At 42.2% G+C, this 26,536-nt stretch overlaps 1 protein-coding gene across 1 annotated transcript in view; it reads left to right on the forward strand.

The window, feature by feature from the left end:
• Positions 1-1,377: 1,377 nt before the first annotated feature.
• The window catches only part of LOC150089462 (uncharacterized), a 110,292-nt gene continuing 85,133 nt past the window's right edge, over positions 1,378-26,536 (forward strand). Inside the window, exon 1 of the mRNA XM_090389990.1 lies at positions 1,378-1,395. Coding sequence (XP_090246116.1) covers position 1,395 — 1 coding nt within the window. The 5' untranslated portion in view covers positions 1,378-1,394. The remainder of the gene's footprint in view (positions 1,396-26,536) is intronic.

A 26,536-nucleotide genomic window follows, 5' to 3' on the forward strand; every position in this document is an offset into this window, starting at 1 on the left:
TGCAACAATACAAATATTTGACCCCAACATTTGCATTTCCCTTACATTCCATTGTTAGGTGCCGCTATAGATGTTTTCACATCAAAAGTATCCAGAGTACTGTTGGACCCTAACATTTTGGGGACCTGAGCCTATGCCTGTCTCCAGCTATAAGCGTAACTACAAATTATCTCCAACTACATTTGCGAATTCCCCCCATGCTCTTTAAACTACAAGACACCACCTCTGTTCCCCTCTCCAAACTGACAGCAGTAGAAGGCCGCCGTAGCCTAGTGGTCAGGCGCGCGGGTGCATGAGTACACGTGCCTTGAATGACCGGGGTTCAAGCCCGTGACTGCTGAATACGGTGCTGTTTCTTGTATTCTGTGTATCTTGTAAACTCCTCTGACCGTTTGGTCGTCCCGGAGTATAAACAGAAAAAATATTTATTATTATTATTAAAGTAGTTTCGCCAATGCACAACTAAAGTCTACTTGATTTAAAACTGTGACTTGACGCAGCGGATAGACAGCAATAAATCTACCTGATTTTGCACATTACATCACCAATAATGAAAAGAATTACATTACCAAAAGTTTTCGAAACTTTTTCTTCTTGTATTGTATTTCGGGAGAATTCAATGACAAATACAGTATGTGAAATACTAATGTTGTCGAAAATGTGAGTTCGTAAGAATTTGTTACTGTAGCTTCCTTTATACTAAAGTTTTCTCGGGAATTCCCACTGCAAGAATATTTTAACAGAGAGAGAGAGAGAGAGAGAGAATAAAAGAAGTGTTTGCCGTTGTTTGGGGAGTGGGGGTAGCTGAAGTTTAAACATTTGGGTCGCTGGAGAGTCGATGACCGTTATATAGAGGTCGATGTACAATTGCTGACATAGGAAGAGGATAGGTTTAGATTCGAGTTGTCAACAAATATTCTCACCCAACAACATGTTCCGTAAGAGAATAAATAAAAATAGCAATAATAAATAACAAGAAGCACGTAGTACAATCGGCCTAAGGCAAATTGATATTATCACGTGACAAGAGCAGCTTTTCACTCTCTCTGGAAAATCATTAAGGAAGAGGAAACGCATCAGTGATGGCGAAAGTCTACGCAGTGATTCTGCTGGGTATGCTATCCATTGGAGCAACAGCATTTAGCTTGGAAAATGATTTAAAAATACCACAAAATTTTTCTGTAGTTCAAAAAGAAGCAAGCGCTTCACTTAGTGATTACAATGAGGCAGAAGAATCCGTAAAAAAAATTCAATCAGTAATTAATTTTTTTGTGAAACAAATGTCACCGCAGTTAATGAAGATAGTATCAGAAACTAATATTTCACGACCCTGTATATCCGGTTTATTTCATCTCTTGCAAGGGCTATCAGAAATGAAGGACTGGGCAATAAAAAGTAAGTAAGATTTTAAATAAAAAGAATATATTTTTTTAATGATATATGTTAATATCGTAATTTAATGCAAGCATATTATGATAAAACAAAGTCAGATAAATTATAGTATTATGAAACTGTGCAAAAATTTAGCTTTAAATAAGAAAACAGAATATCTACGACTAATAATGACTGTGCATTCTGTGTGTGTGAATTCTGCTATTTGATACAAAGCATTTAAACCTATTCCAGAGGTCTAACAAAAAGTCTTGGATTTCGAAGAAAGGTGGAAATTAGGTGCTTTTGTATCTTTCTTCCCACACAGACTACGCGTAGATTCGGGTAACAATTAACACCATCGAATTTATCCCAATTTGGGAAACGGTAATGAATAAACTAAAGTGTGCGTTCATTCTTAGTTTTCTTTTATTTAAGGTGTTATTCAAATGGTAAAATTATTCCTTATTGCTAGGGGATCTCTGTTGTAACTTTTCCTTGATTGTCCTTCCAGCCTGCTGCTAGTGCGAACTGCATTTTTTTTTTTTTTTTTTTGCTGAAATCAAAAAAGTATTCATTCACATCAGCAACAGGCTGAGAGAGAGAGGAAACGTGTGTACTACTATACCCTCGCGTTTCGCCACTCGTTCGGGCGGTAAAAGGCATAAAGTCCTATTATTTTGCTTTATTTGTTATCCCCCACAAAGCTGCCAATGTTTTGAGAATGAAAGCTATACCAACAACAATTAGTTAATTTTCTGAAATGTTTCCTGTAATACAGTCTGCTTACTAGCCATACACAGTTCACATTTTACCATTATCATGCACAAGCATAGAAGATAGGAAGAAGTTCTATTAAAATTAAATTAATAATGGATACTGTATTCCACGTTTAATGTTAAAAATTAATTTTGTACACCACGAAAACTGAATATCCATCCGATCAAGAACAGCAAAGATGAAATCGGAAGATACAAATTCTTACACCTAATACATTACATTACTAAACAATATCGTCCCCACCATAGCTGAGTGGTCAGCTTGAATCGAGACCACGTTGAATGAATCGAATCAAATCCATGTCGAATCCACGTGATGCTACAAAATGCGGTAATATTCTTGTATTCCGTAAACTACTCTTACAGGTAGTTTAAAGAATACAAGAATACTCTAACTGGAGAATGTAATCTAATCTCCGGATGTGGTGGGACTGTCCATCACAGTTTGTAAACAACTGAAATATCAATAAACACCTTTTATTTACTCGAATGCAAATGGCAACATTTCTGGGTGCTTTAAGGAATCCTATTGTTAGAGCAAATTAAAAGTGTTGACATATTTGGGCTGTTTACAGGAAAAATTAATTAAACACATAAGGCATCAGCATACTCTGTCTGTAAATTGCACATAATACACACTCAGCGATCACTGAATTGTGGCCACCTACCTAATATTCTGGTGGGCCACCGTTCCCACGGATAACAGCCGCTATTTGCTGGGCATTGACTCCACTAGATGTCTGAAGATGTTGTAAGGATCTGAAACCATGCTGCCTACAAGGCTTTCCAAAGTGTCGAACAGATGACGACTGCGCGTCCATATGCGTCTCTTTACGTTCCAAAAGAACTCACAGGTATTCATCTGGATTGAGGTGGGGCGGATTTGAAGATCCCGTTTCTGGTCGGATAAAAAAAAAAAAAAAGGCAATATGGGGTACACAGTCTCCTAAGAGCTGCCGGTATGTAAGTATGTATTGTTGTTTTTGGATGGCCCCCTATACATTCGTCCAACTCCACTTTGTATCAATGTGCTGGATACAGAAACTCTATCCAGCTCTACATATTAGGTCTGAATGTGTTGTCAAAGAACCAGGCCACATAGCTGTCAGGAGCAGGCAACACCTGGGAGACTTCTGCCTAATATCCGTCCCTTGCCAATGAGGAGGAGGTGGGGATGGTTCAACCTTTTGCGTGATTTATGTCCAAAAATCCTGCATTCACTGGAAGTAGGGCAATACCAGTTGATGCTAGCAAAAAATCCCGTACCAACACACTGCCCTTTTTTTTTTTTTTTTTTTTGTTTTTTATATATATATATATATATACACACTGAGTGATCACTGAATTATGACCACCAATATGAAAACTGAATGCGACCCGTTGACCACGTGAGGTACGACAATGCGGAGTTAGTCGACCTACGTAACATAGATAAGGTATAAGTTGTTCAGTAGGTAGTAAAATTCCGAGCGTGATGGGTAAAAGGAAGGACTTTCAAAAAAAGGACAGATTGTGGATGCTCGACGAGCTGGTGCCTCGATTTCCCAAACGGCTGAACTGGTGGGTGTTCGAGAGCCGCCGTAGTTAAAGTGTACCAGGACTGGTGTCAAAATGGTCAAACAACGACCAGACAGCAAAACTGCAAAGATCAGCGAAAGGTTGATGTTAGAGATGAGCGCCGGGTCCGACGACTCGTAGAGGCGAACAGGCGCAGCACTGTTGAAGAGTTGACTACCCAATACAACATGGGCCAACCCGGAACAATATCTGGCATGACCATGCGTCGTACGCATGAGCTATACCAGCAGACGACCCCTACAGCATCCTCTCCTAACCAAGGTTCATCGGCGTAAAAGACTCGCCTTATGCAAAGAGCATGCAAGTTGGACGTTAGAAGACTGGGAGAAGGTGTGCTGGTCGTGTACGGATCTGGCGTCAACAACGAGGCTCTTCATCCATCGTGCATGGTATCAAAAGTGCAGGCCGGTGGAGGCGGTTGTATGGTGCGGGGCATGTTTCACTGGCGGGAACTTGGACCTCTGGTGCACGTGGAACAACGTATCAGTGGTCTCCGCTATCGCCAACTGCTTGCTGACTGTGTACACCCCGCTATGTTACACTTTTTCCAGAATGGTGATGGTGTCTTCCAAGATAACAATGCGCCGAGCCATCGGACACTTGTGCAGGAATGGTTTGAAGAACACAGTTCTGACTTCCATACCAATCCCATAGAGCACTTGTTGGACACTATGGAAAGGCATATCAGGCGTCTGGATACACCAATCACCTCCATACCTGCATTACAGACAGCTTGGTTGGCCATACCTCCCGAACGCTTCCGACATCTTGTTGAATCAATGCCACCTCGGATAGCTGCTGTACTGAGGGCAAAAGGAGGACCTACGTAGTATTAGGTCATAATTCAGTGATCACTCAGTGTATATAGGTCTTGCCACTGAAATCCTCAAATCGGTAGCAGGTCCTGCCAGAGTACTTAAAAAATCTACTGGGTGCCTGACCTGCCACCTCGTGGCAAAGTGTGGGCAACGGTGAGGCCCAATAGGGGCCCAAAGGCTAAATAGTCAGAGAAACAACAGAACATAACACTACACAACAAACCACTCCTCACACACTTTTTAAATCTCTGGCCTCCACAGAGTTCTGTGTCACTTACAAAGACTACAACGCGGAGACGGGGGAACCCCCCGGTGCCGTCGGACAACTAACACACTCTACACTTTACCCACACTGCCCAGACCTGGATACCAGCAAAAAAACAGAGAGAAAGAATGATCCTAAAGTCCAAAAATTATGAACATACTAGAATTTACATATGCACAATTCTGTTACTTTCTAGGAGTTATTCTTTTTATAGAAATTTACAAGTCTTATAAGGGTCATCTCATGGATCTTCTAAACATTTCTAAATAGTTTTTGGTAACAGCTGTTTTCTTCTGATACAGAAAACTTCTGAAAAGAAGATTGTACCAAGACAACAACTACCGAAAAACACTTAGAAGTGTTCAAAAGACCCATGATGTACCGATAGACATCGCCATTGAAACGTTAGTCCATAATTCTTACCAGCAAAACTGCCCCATATTAAGCAACCACCGCCAGCAGCCTGCACAGTGGGCACCATGCACGATGGGTCCATGGACTATGTTGCTTGCACCACAGACACGAAGGTGTCCGTCGGCGTGTTGCACCAGGCATTTCGACTCATCCCACCAGCCCACTCGTTTCCAGTGCGGAACCAGTGTGTTGTTGACACCACAACATTTGCCGTCGACGAAGATCAGAGATAAGGAGAGGGTATCTCTTGGGTCGTCCTCCGTGGAACCCCATACGTCTGAGCGTGCGGCGCATCGTCATTTCAGTCATTGTTTTTTTCATTCCCCATACTGTATTGCGATGTCAACTGTCGCACAGTGACCTATGGTTGAGTCCGTACAACGCACTGCACCCTTCTCTCACCGTGAACATCCACCTTGCGTAATCCTTTACAGTTCTTTCGGCGGGAGGTGGTTTGACTCGTTCGACACAATTCTTTGTGCATCTTAATCACAATAGGCGGCGAGAAACAGACAAGATGTGCAGTTTCTGATATGGAAGCACCCGATGCACGATCTCCCACAATCATCCCTTTTGAAACTCCGTGATATCTTTACTGGGTTCCATAACTGCTACTTTATCAATTTGACTTGCACGACCAGATGAAAATTATACCTGTTCTAGGATACGAAGCTGTTCGGCTTTTTATACTGAGAGCTATGCGGCATAGTCTATTATGCCTCGGGTGGTCATAATTCAGTGATCACTGAGAGCAAATTCCTGCATCTTTAGACGTTAGCCTTTCCACTTTGCATTACATGAAAAGTGGCGATACTCCCTCTGCAGAGATCTAGTAAATTTATCTTTTAATATATTCTGAAGATAGGAGAATCGCGTAACACAGAGGAACTCACCACCCTGGTATTCCCCAGGCCTACAAGTAACATACCTTCTGACAGGACAAGGAGCTTTGAATGCAAATCAATCCCACCTGCACCTGCGGGGGGGCTGGAGAGCTGGTAGCATGATTGCCAGCTCTATGACGACCTCCGCAGTGCATTCACCACCAAAATACGGTATCTACCATACGGCCAGGAGCACCACATATTGGACACCAGGGAGGAATATCAGACTTTCTTCAACTATGCACTGGTCCTGTTCACAAGACGAAGAGCTCTTATCGCAGCGAACCACAACCAACCACTGACACGATAAGGAAATGAACACACCTCCAAGGCAATCGTCCCACAGAAGATGCCTGGAACCCAATGGACTCCGATGATCAAGGCATTAAACCCTGAAGTGGATCTAAAGTCGAATCAATGAGAAATGACTATAAACAACAGTGACGCAAATACCACATGGATGGGAAATGGCACAAGAATGACCCCACAAATTCCGACGAGCAAACCCGGACCTTTTGACTGTAAAGAATGCAGAATGGACGGGAACCATCCCATGAACGATCACGCTTCGGTCCGATGGCTGCTGGGAACGGACTAGGACTACCAGCAGCTCCGCTGCCAAATGCTATATGGCGATCTGAATGAGGTGCCATAACCCTATTCCTCTTTAATTCCCTATCCCCGGCAGGAGGGAGAGGAGACATGCTGTTTCCTCCCTCCCTTGCCAACCCATCTCTTCGCCTGGTGAGGCATGGACCTGCCTCACTGACCGCCCAGGGTCGCCTTCTCTATCGGGTCATATACTTCTGGCTTTCACCCCCAGTATTCGGCCTCCCCCCACTCTACCTGTATACCCTATCCATGGCAGGGGAAGATAACTTTTCTTCATCTCCCCCACCTGCTATCCAAACTTCCCTCTGGTGTGGCATGGGCGTGCCACACCGCCTAGCAGGGGTCATTTCCTCTATCTACTTCTACTCCCCAGTCTTCAACCTCCCCTCCCTCCCACTATTATCTTTCATCTAGCCCACACGTCTAAATTTAATGACAACAAAATTTTGCTCGATCTATTAGGCCTTTTAACACATCTCTCTAGGGTTCAACCCCAACCAGCGATTTCCTAACAGCAATCTCATTAAGAATTAACGTCAAACGCGTGGATTTTTTTTTTTTTAGGTCCTAGCCACTGAAATCCCAGGAAAGTAGGTGGCAGGACCTGCCAGAGCAACTTGTCATGATTCTGGACACACCCGGCTAGCCTCCACGTGGCGAGGTATGAGCAATCGGGCCCCACTAGAGGCCTGGCGGCCAATAAGCCGGACAAACAATGGGCACAACACATCACACTGCACAAACATGGCCTACACACTTTCAAGTCTCTGGCTTGACAGTGTACTATCCTCGATACAGCGAACACACGCGGAGATGGGAGAATCCCAGGTGTTGTCTGACACGAGCATGCCTTATAACCATAGTTTGGGGCCTGAAGAATAAAGCTCTATCATTAATATATAAGGTAGTATATGTCCCAATTGGGTGCTACAGAGCTTCCATCTGGTGTGAAAAGGCAATCCTGGAAAGGAACAAGCGCAAGCTTGAATCCATTCAAAGATTTATGTTACTATCGGTTACCAGGGAGTGCTGTACTGTCAGCACCCCTGCATTACAAGTCATTTCAGGATACCTACCTCTCTATCTGGAAGTTGTCAAGAGGGGTCTCTTCCAGCGCCTGAAGAAGGGAATCCCAACGCAATTGTTGAATCTGCAGTTGGACCATGCAAATGACCCTAAAAAGGAAAGAAAAAAAATTGCAGACCACCTACAACACCTCTGGAAAGAAACATGGGATACGACTCCGACCTGTATTTCAAGTCACCTTCCTGCTTACAGGCCATTGACCGTTCCAACCAAAATTGACAGCCATGGGAATAGAAAATAACCCATATTGCCACTGTGGGGAAGAGGACTCCTGGGAACACCTTATGTACGAGTGTCTCACTTACGAGAATGCCAGACTTCAATTCCTCACAGAGATTCAAGGAAACCCCCACAATCAGGAGTCAACTTTACTTCAAGCCTTAACACGCTACGCCCAGCTGTATTCAATTCTAGAAGAGCAAGACTTGCGGAACTCAGGGCAGAACAGAATAACGTGCCACCCCTGCGAACCCCGACTGGAGAAGGATAATGCAAACGCCCTGGGTGCATGATTTCAAAGGCAAGTTGCCCTGCTAACCTGATAAGGGTAGGATTCATTCTAGCAGTCCTCAGAGTGCAGGATTTTCAGAGAGAACAAAGCGCTCACACAGGAGCAGGTGCTCCTGCGACTTTCAACTCTCTTCTCCATCCCCTACCTTTGCCTAACTTAGAGTGGACTGCCTTCCTATTGGTCCACTCCAACTACTATTCCCCACATTCTGACCTCTTCTTCTTCTTACTCCCCCACATGCTCTCTTTTAAAAAAAAAAAAAAAAAAAATTATTTTTTTTATTTTTTGGCCTCTGTCAGGAAGCTCAGGCAACCCTGGCAGAGATCAACCAGAGTATAATGGGCAGCCTGGCTCACCTCCCAGTGGTTGTGGCGGGCAACGTAGGGTCCCACTAGGGGCCAAGCAGCCAGAGACATAACAACAGAACAAAGCACAATACTACATAATCCAGACATTACGTTACTTATGTTACTTACAATGGAAATTGAATTAGTCCATAAATGGACTAATTCAATGGAAAGGTTCGGTGAAACACAAGTAGTTGCTCTTGACATCTCAAAGGCTTTTGATCGTGTTTGGCATAAAGGTCTTCTAAACAAGCTTCCATCTTATGGTTTGCCAACTGTTTTTAGTAATTGGTTATCCAGTTTTCTCACTGATCGCTCACTGAGGGTGATGGTAGATGGCTCTCTGTCTTCTAACTTCTCCACTAATGCCGGTGTCCCCCAAGGTTCAGTTCTTTCCCCCACTCTTTTCCTCTTGTATATCAATGACCTTCTTCCATTGACTGGAAATCCTATCCATAGTTTTGCCGATGATAGCACATTGCATTCAACTTTCCATTTTGAGAAACCTTGTCCTGCTCAATCAGCTTTAACTTCTCGAAAATCTGCTACCAATTCCTTAAATGCCGATCTTCAGGTAATTCTCCAGTGGGGCAAAGACAACTTAGTTGAGTTCAACCCTTCTAAAACTCAGTCTTGTCTTATATCTCCGCAAAAAGGATTCTTCTGCTCCTATGCTTATGTTTAGTGACACTCCGATTTCTAGGCAAAATGATATATCTCTTTTGGGGATTACCCTGACTTCTAATCTCTCTTGGCACAAGCACATTACAAATATTGCTTCCTCTGCATCTAAAAAACTTGGTTTTCTCTTTCGCTCTCGGCGTTATTTTTCTTCCAAACAGCTGCTCACTCTGTATAAATCGCAAATCCGCCCTGCCATGGAATATTGTTCCCACATCTGGGGTGGTGCCCCCAAAACCTCTCTCAGGCTTCTTGACTCCATTCAGAAGAGGGCAGTTAGGTTAATTAATGATTCATCTCTAACAGAGTTTCTCCACTCGCTTTCGCATAGACGCACTGTTTCTGCTGCATGCCTCTTCTACAGATACTTCCATGGGCACTGTTCTTCTGAATTGGCTTCTATAATTCCCGCTCTCTCTTTCAAAACAGTCCGAACACGTGCCGCCACCAGCCAACATCCATTTACTGTCCAACTTCAAACCCACAGAACCAACTTTTCATCTTCCTCATTTATTCATTCAACTGCCATTTTCTGGAACAACCTTCCTTCATATGTATTTCCTAAAAATTACAATCTACAGAAGTTCAAGTCCAATGTCAACAAATATCTTCTTTCGTCTTCTCAACCTCCAGCCTAAGCACGGTACTAAGTTTGTTTGTTTGTTATTTGGATTTTAGGAGCATTAGCAACTAAGGCCATATTGCTCCGGGATATGTGGTGATCATTCTCTGACCTTTCCACATCCTCCGTATTTGGTGGTGACGGGCTCGAACCCCGGTCTAATCAAGAAGCGTGTGCTACGCACTGCTGCTCCTTCCCACCTGGCTACGGAGGCGCCCACGGTACTAAGTACTATAGGTTCTAATACCTCTCGTGTTTGGGGTTCACATAAAAAAAAAAAAAAAAAATTACACTTTTTCTGGCTGTGCAGTAGTTCTACATTCCATCACAGAGTACATACGGCGCAGATGTGGGAAACCACCGGTGGCGCCTGAACCTAAATACTATACTGTATTACAATAGTTTCTTTCCGACGCTGTGTTGCGTTCTTTGGGTTAACTTATTCACAGTACATCCAAAAAAGTCGAATTTCCACAAATTGGTAACCTATGGATCTGATCCTTGCCGGATCTTGAAATTTTCCGGATTTCGCGTGATCACTGAGGAACTGGATTGTTACTTTTCGGAAAGAGAAAGATATGAATAAATAATTTTTTTTGTCCATTTTAGGCGCGCTGACATATTGCATAAGCACCTATTGTCTTCGCCATGTCCGTCGATCCGGCTTTTCATGAAATATTATATTTGGTTCATATAAAAAGATTTGTCAGCCCATCCCAAATTTCATTAAAATCGGACAAATAGAAATCAGGCAATTATTATTTCAATACTGATTTCATAGCATTCTCTCTCTCCCCAGTCACGCCTAAAGAAATATTACTATTAATTTGGAACTTGAGTTTTAGTCTATTCAAAATAAATTAGGAATCTGTAAAAAGATTTCATGTCGATGACTTCTTTTATTTTAAACCATGAATAATTACTATTTGCTAAAAAAAAAAGTTAATGTACGCAGTGCATTACATTTCAGTGCCTGAAATGTAATGTGCACTGCGTAGATTAACTTTGTTTATAAGCATATTATAGAAAACATCCGCTTCCTTGCATAATTTAGCTATTATGATACTAATAAAAAAAAACAATCAACGAAAAATACTGAATTTTTGTATCAAAACTTGTATAATCCTAAAAGTGTACTACTTTTTCGAGATAAAGGCCACTTATAGTGCATAGAAAAGTACAGTAAATTTATACAGAGTTAACTTTGTATTAACAACACCTACCTAATAAACTCCTGGAGCCACCCTCTGATTGTAATACACCCCCTAACAAGTCTTGGCATGGAGTCCATAAGATGCTGTAGGGTGACCTGTGGTGGTGCTGTCCACGTGTTGTACAAGGCGTCCAGTAATGCTCGCACAATGTCAGGTGAATGGTCGTAGCATCGAATGTCCTTTGCCAGTAGGTCCCAAATATGCTCAATTGGGTTGAGACTGGACATTCTGGTTGCCAAGGAAGGAGGAAGAATTCACTGCAATGTACCTGAAACCATTTGGCAACCTTCCCGGGCCTTGTGGCATGGTGCGTTGTCTTGTTGATAAACGCCGGATTATCTGGATACACCGTCATCGTGAAGGGGTGTACTTGGTCGGCGACGATAGAAAGGTAAGCGTTCCCATCAAGCCGTTGATTAATGGTGATTAGAGGACCCAGGACATGTCACGGTCTCAGGCGAGGGTGACATGGTTTTTCCCTGGAAACTGGGGTTTTTCGTCCAGAAAACAGCAAATCGACCACGAAAACTGTGCAAAACGCCACAGCCTCCCGAACACCAACCAGTGTGTCCAGGTGCGATGGCCTTATGTTGTTCTCTCCAAATGCGAATTTTCCCATTAACATAAGAGTTGGAAATAGGAGTCATCAGACCAGGCGACAGATTTCCATGTTGTTGCTCCAGCGTTGCTGCTGATATGCCCATTCAAGGTGCAGTTTCTTTGCGTCTCACAGTAAGCATGGGTACTAGTAACTGCCGTCAACTGCAATAGCCTATAGGAGCTAATATCCGGCGCATAATCCATGTAGATATTGGTCTTGCTATTCCTACGGAGTACTGGGTGGTTGGCTGCTACATTGCTGCTGTGTTACGAGAGAAAACACACGACGCTCACCATCGCTGTCGAACACACGCGGCTGTTTTACCTGTGACCTTTGGCTGGTTCCATTTGGCTGTTGAGACAATCACAGTAGACTTGCTACGCCACAGACAGGAAACACTTAATCAGGTTAGCTGTTGTCAAGATAATGGCATATGTACGTCTTGCTCCCTCAATTCCACGTTCTAAGTCAGAAAGATCTCGACGCCCACATATTCTTCCTCGGGGACACTCAAAAACTAATCGCCAAGTGTGCGAACTACACTGCTTGACAAAATTAACAGAACAAAAGTTTTTTCATGAATATTTTATTGTGAACACTGTCACTCATGGCAAATATTTGATATAATAGGCATCCTGGCATGCAAGAGAAATAAATCTACCACCTTACAGAGCCGCACATTATGCAAATTTTTCATGCTTATAAAAACATAGGTTGCGACCATATCACTTCATTCCCGTTTTTTTTGGCTTTCTCTTTGGGACAATCACATCTCAGGATGGCAAGTCATCGTCATTTAGATGATTCTATGAGATAGGGCCGTTGGATAACTTGGAGCAGAACAGTCACAGGCGGAGGTGGCACGTTGGCTTAATGTGTCACGCAGTGTCGTTTCGGAACTATGGAAGTACAGGGTTGTTAAAATTAAAGTATCCCTATATAGAGAGCTCTGGAGCGAGTTTAAACACTCGTACTAAAGAGAAATTTGGACAACAGGTACAATAAAGAATGTGCACGCCATTTATTGGAAAAAAAAATTAGTTACAAAATTTGTCACTGCGTGACGTTGTGTCACTATATGGTGCGTAAATATCTTAGTTACGATTATGCAAATAACTTACGTGATTTGCATAATCGTAAGTTAGTGCCTCAGCGCCACTACTCAGCTCTACCGTACTGTATAAAAGCAAAACAGCCTCTTCAAAATCATACAGTAGATGTTTGCCTGCACTACAGCAGCAATGCCAAAAACGTTGCAGGAAAAGGCGCTATTAGTGAAGCTGTACTATCAGAACAGCAACAATGCAGGTGCGGCTATCAGAGAATTCTGCGTCAGAAGCATATAAGGCGTGGACCTACGATTGTATGTGCTGTCTGCAAAATTATTGCGAACCTTGAAGCCACAGGACATCTTGGTGTTCAACCAGGTAGTCTGCGCGACTAGCACAGTGGCATCGTCACCGTCCTCCCCACACCAAGTGGAAAAGGCCCGGGTTCGAATCCCGTCAATGACGCGAGAAACTTTGATGGGCCTTTTTCACTCCGTGGCTGAGTTAGTCGGTCTCAGCTTATTGGTTTTTCAAGGTTTTTCGCCCCAGCAAAACAGGCAAATCGACCATAGAACACACGAAATTTACAGCCAAAAATACGGATTAATGTATTCAATTACGGGCAACCCTAAAATAATAATTTGATTTTTTTTTTTTTTTTATTTTTTTTTTGTTCAACCGGGTAGAGGTCAAAAACGAGTGGACTCCTCTTGCGTTAAAGATTTAGCTAAGGTTGTCGTGGATTTATCAAGTCAATCTCCATATGGTAACGCAAGTGTGCCAGCTGTTTCTCGTGAAGCGGACATGCCGTATTCCACTGTAAGGCTAGTAATGCATCAGGTGTTGCGGTACTATCCTTACAGGATGAACATGCTACAGCAGCTAAAGCATGGTGATGCAGATATTCGTTTCACATACGCACTTCAGTTTCTGGCGCGAATGACAGTGGATATCACTTGACCATGGTACATCCTTTGGAGTGATGAAGCCCACTTCTGCTTAAATGGACAAGTTAATACAAATAACTGTCGCATTTGGGCAACAGAAAACCCTCGAGTTATCCAAGAGGTCCCGTTGCATTCTCCAAAAGTGACAGAGTGATGTGGATTTACGACCACATTCATGATTGGGCCATATTTTTTTGAACAGGTAACACCGACTGTCCCCCGCACCTGTTCCGTCACTGGACAACGATATTATGAAATGTTGGCAAATTTCGCAACCACAAGAGCTGAAACAACGTGGGTGCCTTCAGGATATCATATTCATGCAAGATGGTGCGCCACCCTACATCCGCTGTTGTGTCCAAAGATTGCTAAGGCAACACTTTACAGACGAACGGGTCATCAGCCATTGTTTCCAGACATCTTGGCCACACCGATCACCGGACCTCACTGCATGCGACTTCTGGTTGTGTGGGTTTTTGAAGAACCAGATGTATCGGGAAGGATGCCAAACTCTGGAAGATCTGAAGGACAGCATTAGACGTCATGTGCTGGCTATTCCAGTTGACATGTTACGTTCTGCTGTAGAAAATGCTATTCTTCGAATAGAAACTGTTGTTGACCAAAATGGAGGGCACATTGAACAATTGTAGCGCTGTTCAAGTGATTTCTATTGCCACAGCACCATACAGTGACAAATTTTGTAACTATATATATATATATATTTTTTTGTTTTTAATAAATGGCGAGCGCATTCTTTATTGTACCTGTTTTCCAAATTTCTCTTCAGTACGAGCCTTAGAACTCGCTCCAGAGCACTCTACATATGGATACTTTAATTTTAACAACCCTGTAGTTTCAGGAGACAGGAACCATTTCAAGAAGAGCTGGTCAAGATCGCGCGAGGGCTATGTCAATCAAAACAGACCGCTATCTGGCTCTAACAGCAAGACAGAACCCTACAATGTCCTGTCACCAACAGTCTCTTGAGGTTGCTGCGGCCGCAGGTGAAACATTTCCAAACGGAATGTGTTATGGCTCAATTAAATAGGACTCTAAGCAAGAAAGCCAGTGGTTTGTATCCTATTAAACTGAAATCACTGCAGAACTCGTCGAAACCGATGCCATGAACATAACTTGGAGCCCTGACAGAAAACGCTACAGTTTTGTTCTCTGATGATTGCTGTTTGAGCATACAAACAGATTCTAGAGGTTATTTCATCTGAGGCCGACCGGGCTAGCCGAGTGGGTAAAGTACCTGCCCAGCAACCCAAAGGTCGCGGGTTCGATTCCCGCCTCGGGCTTGGATCAAAGTACTGCAAAAACCTTGGGAGGTGCAATATGGCCACAGAAGCCGATGCGCCAACAACTACCAAATCAATCAATTTCATCTGAAGACAAACGAGGAGCACAGTACCATCCCTCCAACAGCAGAGAAAAGGACACTTACTGTGGAGGCGGTGTTCTCGTGTGAGACGAAATAATGATCAATGGGCCCACCCCTCTTCATGTTTTTGAGAGGGGTCCCGTAACTGGGCAGAGGTATCGAGAACATGTCCTCGAGCCCTATGTGCGACTTTTTAAGGGTGCGGTTTGCCCAGATTTTCATTCCCGGCATGAAAACGCTACTGCACTCAGATTTCAAGCAGTGAAGGAATATCTTGAAACTGAAGATATCCAATGACTGCTGCGGCCAGCACGATCACCAAACTTAAATCCGATCGAACATTAGTGGGACGCACTTGGGTGTCGCACTGCACGCCGACAGTCAACTCTTCGGTCACCTGGCGAGCTAAAGTCTGTGCTGGTGGAAGAATGGGATTTGTTGCCACAGAACCTTATAGGCACCCTTATATCGAGCATGATTCAACGCTGTCAGGCCCCTGTTTAGCCGTTGATGCGATCATACGCCGTCCTGATATCACGTGACCATATTTTCGAGCATCCTGTATCGACTACTGTAATGTGAATTTTTTTAGTAATTGTTATACAACCCCTATAAATGTCCCTTATACCTGTCCGAAGTTCCTTGCTGTCTCATTTCATCTTTATTCTATGGTACACCACCATACCAAATTTTGTCCCGCTTCATTGCAAGCTACACGAGTTACACCACGTTTTCTATGTGTTCTGTTAATTTTGTCGAGCACTGTGTAATCTTATATCAACCGTTCCCGACTTTGAAATTCTACCAACTGTTAGCACAGCTGGTAGAATTGCCGTCCTCTCCACGTAGACTGAAAAAGAACCGAGTTGGTAAGACTTTTTATGGGCCTTTTTCACAACTTGGCTGAGTTAGTCGGTCTCAGGCGAGGGTGGCATGTTTATTTTAGTTTTTTTTTTGGGAACTCTTTGTGACATCAGTTGGCAGTCAACCCCATCACCTGCCAACTGGCAAAAAGGAGTCGCCATGCATAATGGACATTACGTCCATCCCTTGACCGCTGACCATTGTCGTCTGAAATAGTGCCAGCACAGGCCACCTAGGATACAGAATGACGTCAAATAGTCATCAGCGATGAATCCCTCTTCTTCTTGGGGCCTGATGATCATTGCATATACGTGTGGTGACGACGTGGAGAACACAATGATCCTAGTCCCTTGTTGAACCCGATACTGCACGCCTTGCTGATCTTATGGAATGGAAGCGATCAGTTTTGATAGTCGGTCGGCGTTGGAGTTCGTCAATGACAATTTGACTTCTCTCGCCATTGTGTCACCGAAATTCTGGAACTCGTTGCTCTCCTCTTTCTTACTGGGGTGCCTGACGTCATTTTTCAGGAAAACGACAAACAAATACCACAGGGGTTTCCTCTGAGTATCTGTGCTGTGTGGAAGTATTATCTTGGGCAGCCAGGTCTCCGAATTTCTCTGGACCGAGCACGTGTGACCCTGGATTGGATGCTATCTACAGAGCCACTCACAGCCAGCACAGACCACGGATGTTCTGTGGTACTGGTTCAAGTGGGAAATACTGCAGAGGACTATTCGACACCTGCAATGTCCAGATGTTTTGCACAATGTATTCGCAAATGTAGTGGATTTACATTATAATGATCTGTCCATTGTAAGCATAATTTTATGTCATTAAATGTGGTCACACACATTAGCGTCTGCAACTTCTATCATGTGTTCCTTAGCTCCATGGTTATCATTACTCTGAGTACCTTCTCTGTATTCCTGCTCTTTCAGGTCTGCTCCTAAAGCATGAGCCTTCCCGCAGCCTCAGTGCTTTTTAACACAGGTCGCAAGAAGGCTCAGGCCTGCCTTACCCCATCAATGGTTTTGAAATAACTTAATCTACTACAGCCTCTCTAATGAAACTGAAGCCCTCAACATTTTCCTTTCACTACAGAAACCTCTTTAGACACCCGTTTTCCGACACTGTGGCAACATTCACTACTGAATCCTTAGTTTACTTCCTTTGGTAAGAACCAGGTGGAAGGCATTAGCCCCCCCCCTTGTACTTCCTCTGACACGTTAGAATAAATACCGATAAATCAAGAAACTGTTTCCACGTGGTATACGAGTCCACTATTTCCAATCTATAAGATATAGGTTTTTGTCACCCATAGTGAGACAATCACACTTGCCTGCCCTTTTAATCTATATAAAATACTGCCATACTCCCTGTAATCGTTTGACTTGTAACATGTCCTCGTGATCATTTTCCCTTTAATGCAAGTCACACAGACTCAGATTCAATATCCATCTGAACTTGATCTGACTCTGGATAGAGTCAGGGCCAAATCGGCAGGTTTTGTCCACTCTCCAACAATTTCGGACCCATCTGAATCGCTTATCTTATTATTATTATTATTGATCTATAAGCCAAATTTGCTATCAGCCCAGCAGCGACTACCGAATGGCTGACTGGGCCCGTCCGCCCCTGGTCTGATCGCTTTTGGAGAGCTTTTAATAATAGGCATGAATTCTTGTCTCCCTCGAGTTCCCATGACTCCTGACACGCTATATCCACTAGAGTGAAATTCTTCATCCCCTATTTCTAGATAGCACGATGTCTCCATTTATCCTAAAATGTCAACACTGGTTGACCTACAAAAGTTCATATTTGTTTAATTTACTTACAATACTCCTGGCCACTAGCAAAACCAGAAAAAAAAATAAAATAAAATAACAGGAGGGGCACTATCTGTGATGAGGGGGGGCAACATTTTGTGCACAAACATCAGTGTTGCCGACTGTAGTCAGTTTTAAATAGCTGAGCCACAATGCAAAAATAGATAAAATCCGATGATGACAATGTAAAAAAAAAAAATAATAATAAAACAAAATTGTTGTCAAAGCGAATTTAAACGATTGGTATATATTCTCCGAAAAAACTACAGGCAGAGAGGGGAGCACATTCCCCGGTTCCCCGAAACTGAATCCGGCGGTGCTCCTCGAATTAGCATTAGCATATGAGATGATGCGAGAAAGAAAACTTATACAGCATCAGCCAAAAAAAACCTTCCATTTCACTGATCCATTCTTTGCAAATGTTTGTCTAGTTCTGGCTTGAATTTATTTAAGCTATCAACTTCCACAACAACAGTTGGAAGTTTGTTCCAGCAATCAACTACCCGCAGGCTAAAGGCAACCTTCGGCACATCTATTCTACAACTGTCTTTCCTCAGTCTGAATCTATGCCCCTTAGGTTTGTAATCTGAGCAAGAGGAAGAATCCCACTCGCATTGAACCTGCTCAATCCATTCAAGGCCTTACACCTCAATCAGATTGTCTCGCAGGTGCCTAGTCTCCAGAAGCTGTAATTTGCAGAATTAAGCCTTTCTTCATAAGAGCACCCCTTTGTTCCCTTCACCAGTCTTGTGGCCATTCTCTGTACTCGTTCTAGCAACTATACGTCCTTCCAGACCTGTAAAAAATACTCAAGGTGTGGCTTGACCATTTCCCTATACAACGGGATAATCACCTCCTTATCCCTGCTCGCAAGATTCCTGTATATCATTGACAACATCCCATGACTTACTCTGGCAGCCTGTCTGCACTACTCAGAAAACTTCATATTTGACGGCACAGTTATCCCGAGGTCTCTTTCATTCTCCACTACCCTGAGTGTAACACCACATCTTTGGTACATTTCTCTAGGGTTACTGCTACCCATATGCAGTACTTTGCATTTGTCAACGCTAAACTTCAGTTGCCACTTCTCAGCCCATCTACCCAACTTTTCCGGATCCTGTTGCAGTAGCATACTGTCATTACTGTTATTAACCCTGCCAACTGATTCATCTACAAACTTTGACATTAAGCCTGATATACCTTCATCAATACCATTGATAAATATACAAAACAACAATAGGCCCAACACCGAACCCTGGGGGACACCACTAATAACATTAGTCCACGTAGAGCAGTATCCATTGATTACCACTCTCTGTCTTCTCCCACTCAACCATCCTTTTATCCATTGTAGCAACTTCCCCTTAATGCCATACTGCTCCAATTTGTACAATAATCTTCCAGGTGTAACAGTATCAAAAGCTTTCCTGAAATCCAAGTACAGTATATGATGTCAAAATTATTTTTTGCATCCAGTTCCATTGTGACCACATCATTGTATCCAATCAAATTGGTCGGACAAGACTTCCCCTTCACAAAACCATACTTTATCTGAATTACTGCTGTTGTCTTGTCTAGATGCTCCTGCAATGCTTCTTTAACCAGTGGCTCCATTATTTTCCATTATGGAACAGAAGTCAAAATTTAACAGGGCTTAATTTAAGATCGGTGCACTCCTTACATTGATCACAAAGAAAATAATCCCCAGGCGAGCTATGATTAGTCACCAGGTCGACGTTGGAAAATATTCCACAGGTTCCGCAACGGATTAAATCATGACTCACACGTAAATCGCCATCGGCTATTTCCGTGTGAGTCACGATACCCTGTGACGTGTTTAAGGCAGATCTCGTAATTACCATTATAAAATTAGCTAAATATCAATGAAAAATTTATATATTTATTTCATTATAAAAAGGTGTACAGTATCTTTTTAATTTTGTGGTTATCTATAATTGATATTTACTTAGTACTCCTATATAAAGAATAAAATTATATATATTTGTATTATGAAATGTACTTTTTATAATTATATTATTATAATAAATATCATATAACATATATATATATACACCGTATTTCCCCATGTATAAGACGCACCTTAATTTTTGGGCCCGAAATTTAAAAAATCTGAGAGCTCGTCAGGGACTTAAAACTCCAGCAATCTACCAAGTGATGCACACCCGATTCGGGCCTCAAAACAGAAAAACCAAGTGCAAACTACTCTGGTTAAAAAAGATATTGTTTTATTAGGAGACACCATTGTCAGGGAAACGGGGAATATTTTTTGTAATAAAGATAGGTGGAGCAGAACCAGGGTATGTCTGCCGGGAGCAACTATTGATGATGTCACCAAGAGATTGTCAGATTTTAAAGGGGGTAAAGAAAATACAAATTTGTATTATTATTCATGTGGGGACAAATGATATTAAACGTACACGATCTGACGATTTGTTGGAAAAATACAGGACCATGCTGAGGAAATGTCGCGAGCTAGACCATAATGTCTATGTGTCTGCAATTCTGGCCAGACACGATAGGAGGAATTATATGTTAAGAGCCTTGTGGATTAACTCAAGACTTGAAGGAATCTGCAAGGCTTTGGGGGGTAAATTTCTATCAGCATGGCCCACACTTGTAGGTAGCAGGAATTTGTTTTGTAGAGACGGGATACACTTAAACAAAGGTGGTGCAAACGTTTTTGCCAGTATTATTGAGGATACCTTCAAGGTTCAGAGAAACTGCTAGTTAGGGGGGATGTGGGTAATACTGACACGCGTTTATCTGATAATATTGGTCAATGTAACTCTTGCACATACCTTAAGAGTTCTTATCTGTTATCCCAACTGGACGTATTATCTAGATGTTCTGGGGGCAAAGACGTTTCACGTGAGCGGGTAGCTAATATCAGGGAAGAGAGCCTAAAAAACTTCAAGGGTTGTGTTAGGGTTGTTAAATATACAAGAACAGTAAATCTTAATTGTTTATACAGTAACGTTAGAAGTGTCGTCAATAAAATGAGCGAATTCGAACTGCTGGTTAAAACAAGTAACGCGGACATAATAGGGCTTACAGAGACGTGGTGCCACCCGGAAATTGGGGATGATGAGTTTCAGTACGGCTTGTATAATGTATTTAGGAAGGATAGGTTAGATAGACGGGGTGTTGGGGTAATGCTTCTTATCAGAAGCAGCCTGAGTGCGACGATAGCTTTCCCGGATTCAGACATTTCACATGCTAGTATAGAGTCTGTATGGTGTGAGATAGTTGGAAACAAAGGTATAATGCGAGTAGGAGTAATCTACAGACCAGGTGATTGTGAAGATTATGACAAAAGCCTCTACATGCAAATGGAATGGGCAAGTAAGCGTCCATGCCTTATTATGGGTGATTTCAATTTGCCTCTAATTGATTAGAGTAAATGGGAAGGAAACTCGACATGGGGAACAAAATTTTTAAATCAACTAGATGACTGTTATTTGTATCAACATGTCAGGGAAAGTACTAGAGAAAAGAATATCCTAGACCTCATCATCACACATGAATCAGATGACATAACAGGGTTGACAGCAGAGGAACCAGTAGCAGGAAGTGATCACGGAGTTCTACGGTGGATGATGATGAGAGAGGTAGCCGAAGTAAAAGGCAAAGGAATGGGTTTTAATTTCAGAAAAGGAAATTACGATGCCTTAAGGTACTACATGGCCTCTATTAACTGGGTAGATATCGCGCAGAGAATGAATACAATTGAACTGTGGTACGCTTTTAAAACATTAATCACAGATGCCTTGAATGCGTATATACCATTAAAAAAAAATACTCCACGAGAAGGGTTCCAAGTTGGATGAATAGTGAAGTTGCCGCATTACTTGAGTAGAAAAAGGTGGCATGGAAAGGTTACAGAGCAATAAAAAGTACTGAAGCCTATAACAGCTGCATGGTGATGTGTAATAGAGCCACAGAAAAGGTTCGACAGGCAAAGGCAGTTTATGAGAAATCACTAGCAAACAGGGCAAAGAGGGGGGGGATAAAGAATTCTTCACATATATAAATGCCAAGAAGAGCAGGACAAACCAGATCGGACCTTTACGTAAGGGAAAGGGGATAGTAATAAATACAACAGCTGCCGTTGCAGATGAACTCAACAGTTATTTTGCATCGATATTTACAAATGAAAAGCCTTTTGTGGCAATGGGAAATTGTGGGAGCGAAGTTAAAAAATATGTAATTAATGATATTGAAATTTCGCAAGATTATTTAATGAAAAAACTTTCGAGCCTACAGACCAGTAAGGCTCCTGGAGTTGATGGAATATACCCTATAATCTTAAGAGAGGCGGCAAGCGAGTGCATTGAACCATTGAGGCTAATTATGCGAGCATCACTAGACTCTGGGGAGATTCCCTTGGATTGGAAAAGTGCAAATGTATCTCCCATACATAAGGGTGGCTCTAAAAGTGAAGTTGGAAATTATCGACCTGTCAGTCTGACTTCAGTAGTAGGGAAAATCATGGAGGCAATGATCAAGGGTGGAATTCAGGATCATTTGGATCGAATTGAAATTCTCAAGGATACTCAGCATGGTTTTGTAAAGGGAAAATCATGTTTAACAAATCTGGTTCGCTATTTCGAAAGGGTCACTCACGAGCTGGATTTAGGGAATAATTTCGACATTGTTTATTTAGATTTCAGCAAAGCTTTTGACTCAGTCCCACATGAGCGGTTGCTTTATAATCTGGAACAGGTTGGAATCACTGGGAAAATCCTTAGATGGATAGAAGGGTGGCTTCGGGGTAGGAGGCAGAGGGTTGTGATAAATGGCTATTCCTCAGATTGGGTTGATGTAAGAAGCGGGATTCCCCAAGGATCAGTGTTAGGACCACTGTTGTTTTTAATTTTCATAAACGACATTGATGAAGGGACAGAGGGCGTGATGTCTAAATTTGCAGATGATGTTAAAATTGGTAGAGTAGTTAATGATCACTGTCAAGCTGAGCTTCTTCAGAGAGACCTAGATAGACTTCAGGAATGGTCAGAAAAATGACAACTGTGCTTTAATCCAACAAAGTGTAAGGTATTACACCTGGGAAACAGTAATCCCAAAATAACTTATTCACTTGGTGGAGTTCAACTAAACCCAGTACTGGAGGAAAGGGACTTGGGTGTTACGATACGGTCAGACATGAAATTCTCTGAGCATTGTAAACAGGTTGCAAGGAAGGCCCATGGTGTCCTATCGATGATCTATCGAACTTTTGCAAGTAGAGATAGGGAAGTGATAATCCCATTATATAAGGCTTATGTTAGACCACACTTGGAATACTGTGTTCAAGTATGGAGACCGCACCTAAAGAAAGACATCGAGCCTCTTGAAAGGGTGCAAAGATGGGTAACTCGCCTGTGAGATTGGCAAAAGGGCGTCCTTATGAAGAAAGACTTCAAATATGTGGGTTGCAGAGTTTGGAAACTAGACACCTTAAAGGAGATTTGATTGAGGCGTTTAAGGCTCTGAGAGGCATCAGTAAAATGAATGAGTTCAAAATTTTCAAGATTATAAATGATGCTAGAACTAGGGGACATAAATTCAAGTTACGGGGGAAATGTTTAGATTGGACTGCAGGAAGTTTTATTTTAGCCAGCGAGTTATAAATTACTGGAATAAGTTGCCTTCATGGGTGGTAGAGGCCGACAGTTTGGGGAAATTCAAAGGTCATCTGGATAGTACTTTCGGGTAAGGGAAGCGCATAGGATGATAGGTTTAATTTCCTTTTTATTTATTTTTTATTTTATTTTTTTATTTATTAATTATTATTATTTAGTTATTTATTTTATTTATTTATTTATTTATTTTATTTTATTTTTTTTTGTTTTTATCATTGTTTTGTTCGGATTATTATTTTATTTTATTTTTTTTTGGCTGGTGCAGCATAAGCCATAGGCTTTCTTGCACCATGCGGCCGTTACTAATACTAATAAAGAATAAAATTATATATATTTGTATTATGAAATGTACTTTTTATAATTATATTATTATAATAAATATCACATAACATATATATATACAGGATGTTTCAGTTAAACGTTTCAGAACTTCTAAGAGGGGTAGGGTACATCCTGACAACTCGAAATCATATAGCAATGTGGGGTCGGAAATGCTTTCCTGAAGCGGTGTTGTACACAGAAGCACCATAAAGAAAAGAGACCGTAAGTGAGAAATCGTTTTAATAATACATGAAAAGAAGCAAAAGGTACATGGATTAAAGTAAGTGTTCGAAGTTTCTTCCACGGGCTACAATGCACGCCTCACATCTCCGACGCATGGACATCCGAACATTCTGGAATACTCCAGGCGAATTTCGAATTTCTTCGGCAGCTACTGCGATTCTTGCAACCAGCTCCTCAGCATTGTCAACAGGGGTGTCATAAACTAGCGATTTCGTATGACCCCAGAAATAAAAATCAAGACATGATAGGGCGGGTGACCGAGCAGGCCAACGCACGGGACCACCACGTCCGATCCACTGTTGACCAAATGTGACATCCAGGTAGTTACGAACATCTCCGCTATAATGGGCAGGGGCTCCATCGTGTTGGAACCACATTGTCTGTTGCGCCGATGCAGAAATCTGTTCATCTCTCAAAAGTTGTGGCAATACTTGCTGCAGAAAGATCAAGTAGATAGGTCCGGTTAGACGACACGGTAACAGGTAAGGTCCGATGAGGTAATCTCCCATAATACCGGCCCATACATTGACCGAAAATCGAATCTGTGCTGCACGACGTCGTATTGCATGCGGGTTCTCGACCGCCCAGATATGGTCGTTATGCGTGTTGAAAATTCCTTCCCTTGTGAAGGATGCCTCATCGGAAAACAACACTTTAGCAGGAAAAAAGGGGATTTGTAGCACATTTTCCAAGGTACCACTGTGCGAAAGCAATACGAGGTTGAAGAAACTTCGAACACTTACTTTAATCCATGTACCTTTTGCTTCTTTTCATGTATTATTAAAAAGATTTCTCACTTACGGTCTCTTTTCTTTTTATGGTGCTTCTGTGTACAACACCGCTTCAGGAAAGCATTTCCGACCCCACATTGCTACATGATTTCGAGTTGTCAGGATGTACCCTACCCCTCTTAGAAGTTCTCAAACGTTTAACTGAAACACCCTGTGTATATATATATATATATATATATATATATATATATATATATATATATATATATATATATATATATATATATATACACACACCGTATTTCCCCGTGTATAAGACGCACCTTAATTTTTGGGCCCGAAATTTAAAAAAAAAAATGTATTACATAAAGTTATAGAACTCAAGTTTTATTCATCATAAAATTCATACAACTCCTCATCACTGTCAAAACTCCCATCCATTAGCTTGTCCTCATCTGTGTCTGATGACGAATCACTGTCTTCATATATTGCCTCGTCCTCAGTTCCATCTATGGCATTTGAAATGCCACACTTCTTAAATGACTTTGCAACGATCTTAATCTTGATATTATCCCAGGATCTTTTCACCCAAGTACAAACTTCTCCTATAGTTGGTTTCTTCACTCTTCCTGCTGGTGTCAAATTGTCCCCAGAAGACTTCATCCATTGGTTCCATTCGTCTCTCATGGCAGCTTTGAAGGGTTTGTTAATGCTGGTATCAAGTGGTTGGAGCTGGGATGTCAAGCCTCCAGGTATGACGACAAGTTTTGTTTATTGCTCTTCAGCAATCTTCTTTGTGTTTTTTGTTATGTGTGCCCTGAATTGATCAAGCACCAATAGGGCAGGTTTGCGTAAGAGCCCACCTGGTCTCCTGCTCCAAACTTTCTCAAACCAGATCTTCATCCCACCCTGATCCATCCAACCCTTGCCATGAACGTGGACAATCACTCCTCGAGGAATGTCTTCTTTTGGCATTGTTTTGCGTTTGAAAATCAGCATAGGAGGCAGCTTGGTTCCGTCGGCGCAACAAGCTAGAACAACTGTATAATGACTCTTTTCATGTCCACTTGTCTTCACAGTTAGTTTTCACTCCCTTCTTATCAACAGTTCTATTACTTGGGACATCAAATTGAAGGGGGGCTTCGTCCATATTTGCAATCTGTCCCAACTCACACTGATGTATCTTCCAACATTGCATGACAAAACGATGACATTCAAGGACCTTCTGCTCATAGCTTTCACGCATCTTTTGGGCAAATCTGGTGCGTGTACGCATGCTTAGTCCATTCCGTTTCATGAACCTGAAGCACCAATTGTGTCCTCCTTTGAAATCAGTAACTTCTGTTTCATCAGCAATTCTTCTTGCCTCATGCTGAACCATCTTTGTGGACACAGGAATTCCAATTGCCCTTTGCTCTTCAATTCCCTCTCTAAATCAGGCCATTTTGCTGACTTGCCTCTCATGACCGCCTTCTTCTGCCGTGACGTTTTCAGTAGGGTTTCTCCTTCCCGTAGCCAGTCTCGGATTGTTTTTTCAGTTGGAGGAGGACCAAACTTACGTTCAGCAGCACGATTTCCATTCACTTTTGCAAACTGGATCACTTTTAACTTGAATTCAACACTGTATGAAAATCTTTTCTTAGCCATTTCTGGGCAGAACGTGGCAAAACTTAACCTAATATACCGGTAACAAGTGCGAAACAACGAGTGCAAAGACAACAA

The sequence above is a fragment of the Mastigoproctus giganteus genome, chromosome 2 (genome assembly GCF_048544385.1).
Source record: "Mastigoproctus giganteus isolate SK-2022 chromosome 2, ASM4854438v1, whole genome shotgun sequence".
NCBI classification, from domain to species: Eukaryota; Metazoa; Arthropoda; class Arachnida; order Uropygi; family Thelyphonidae; genus Mastigoproctus; species Mastigoproctus giganteus.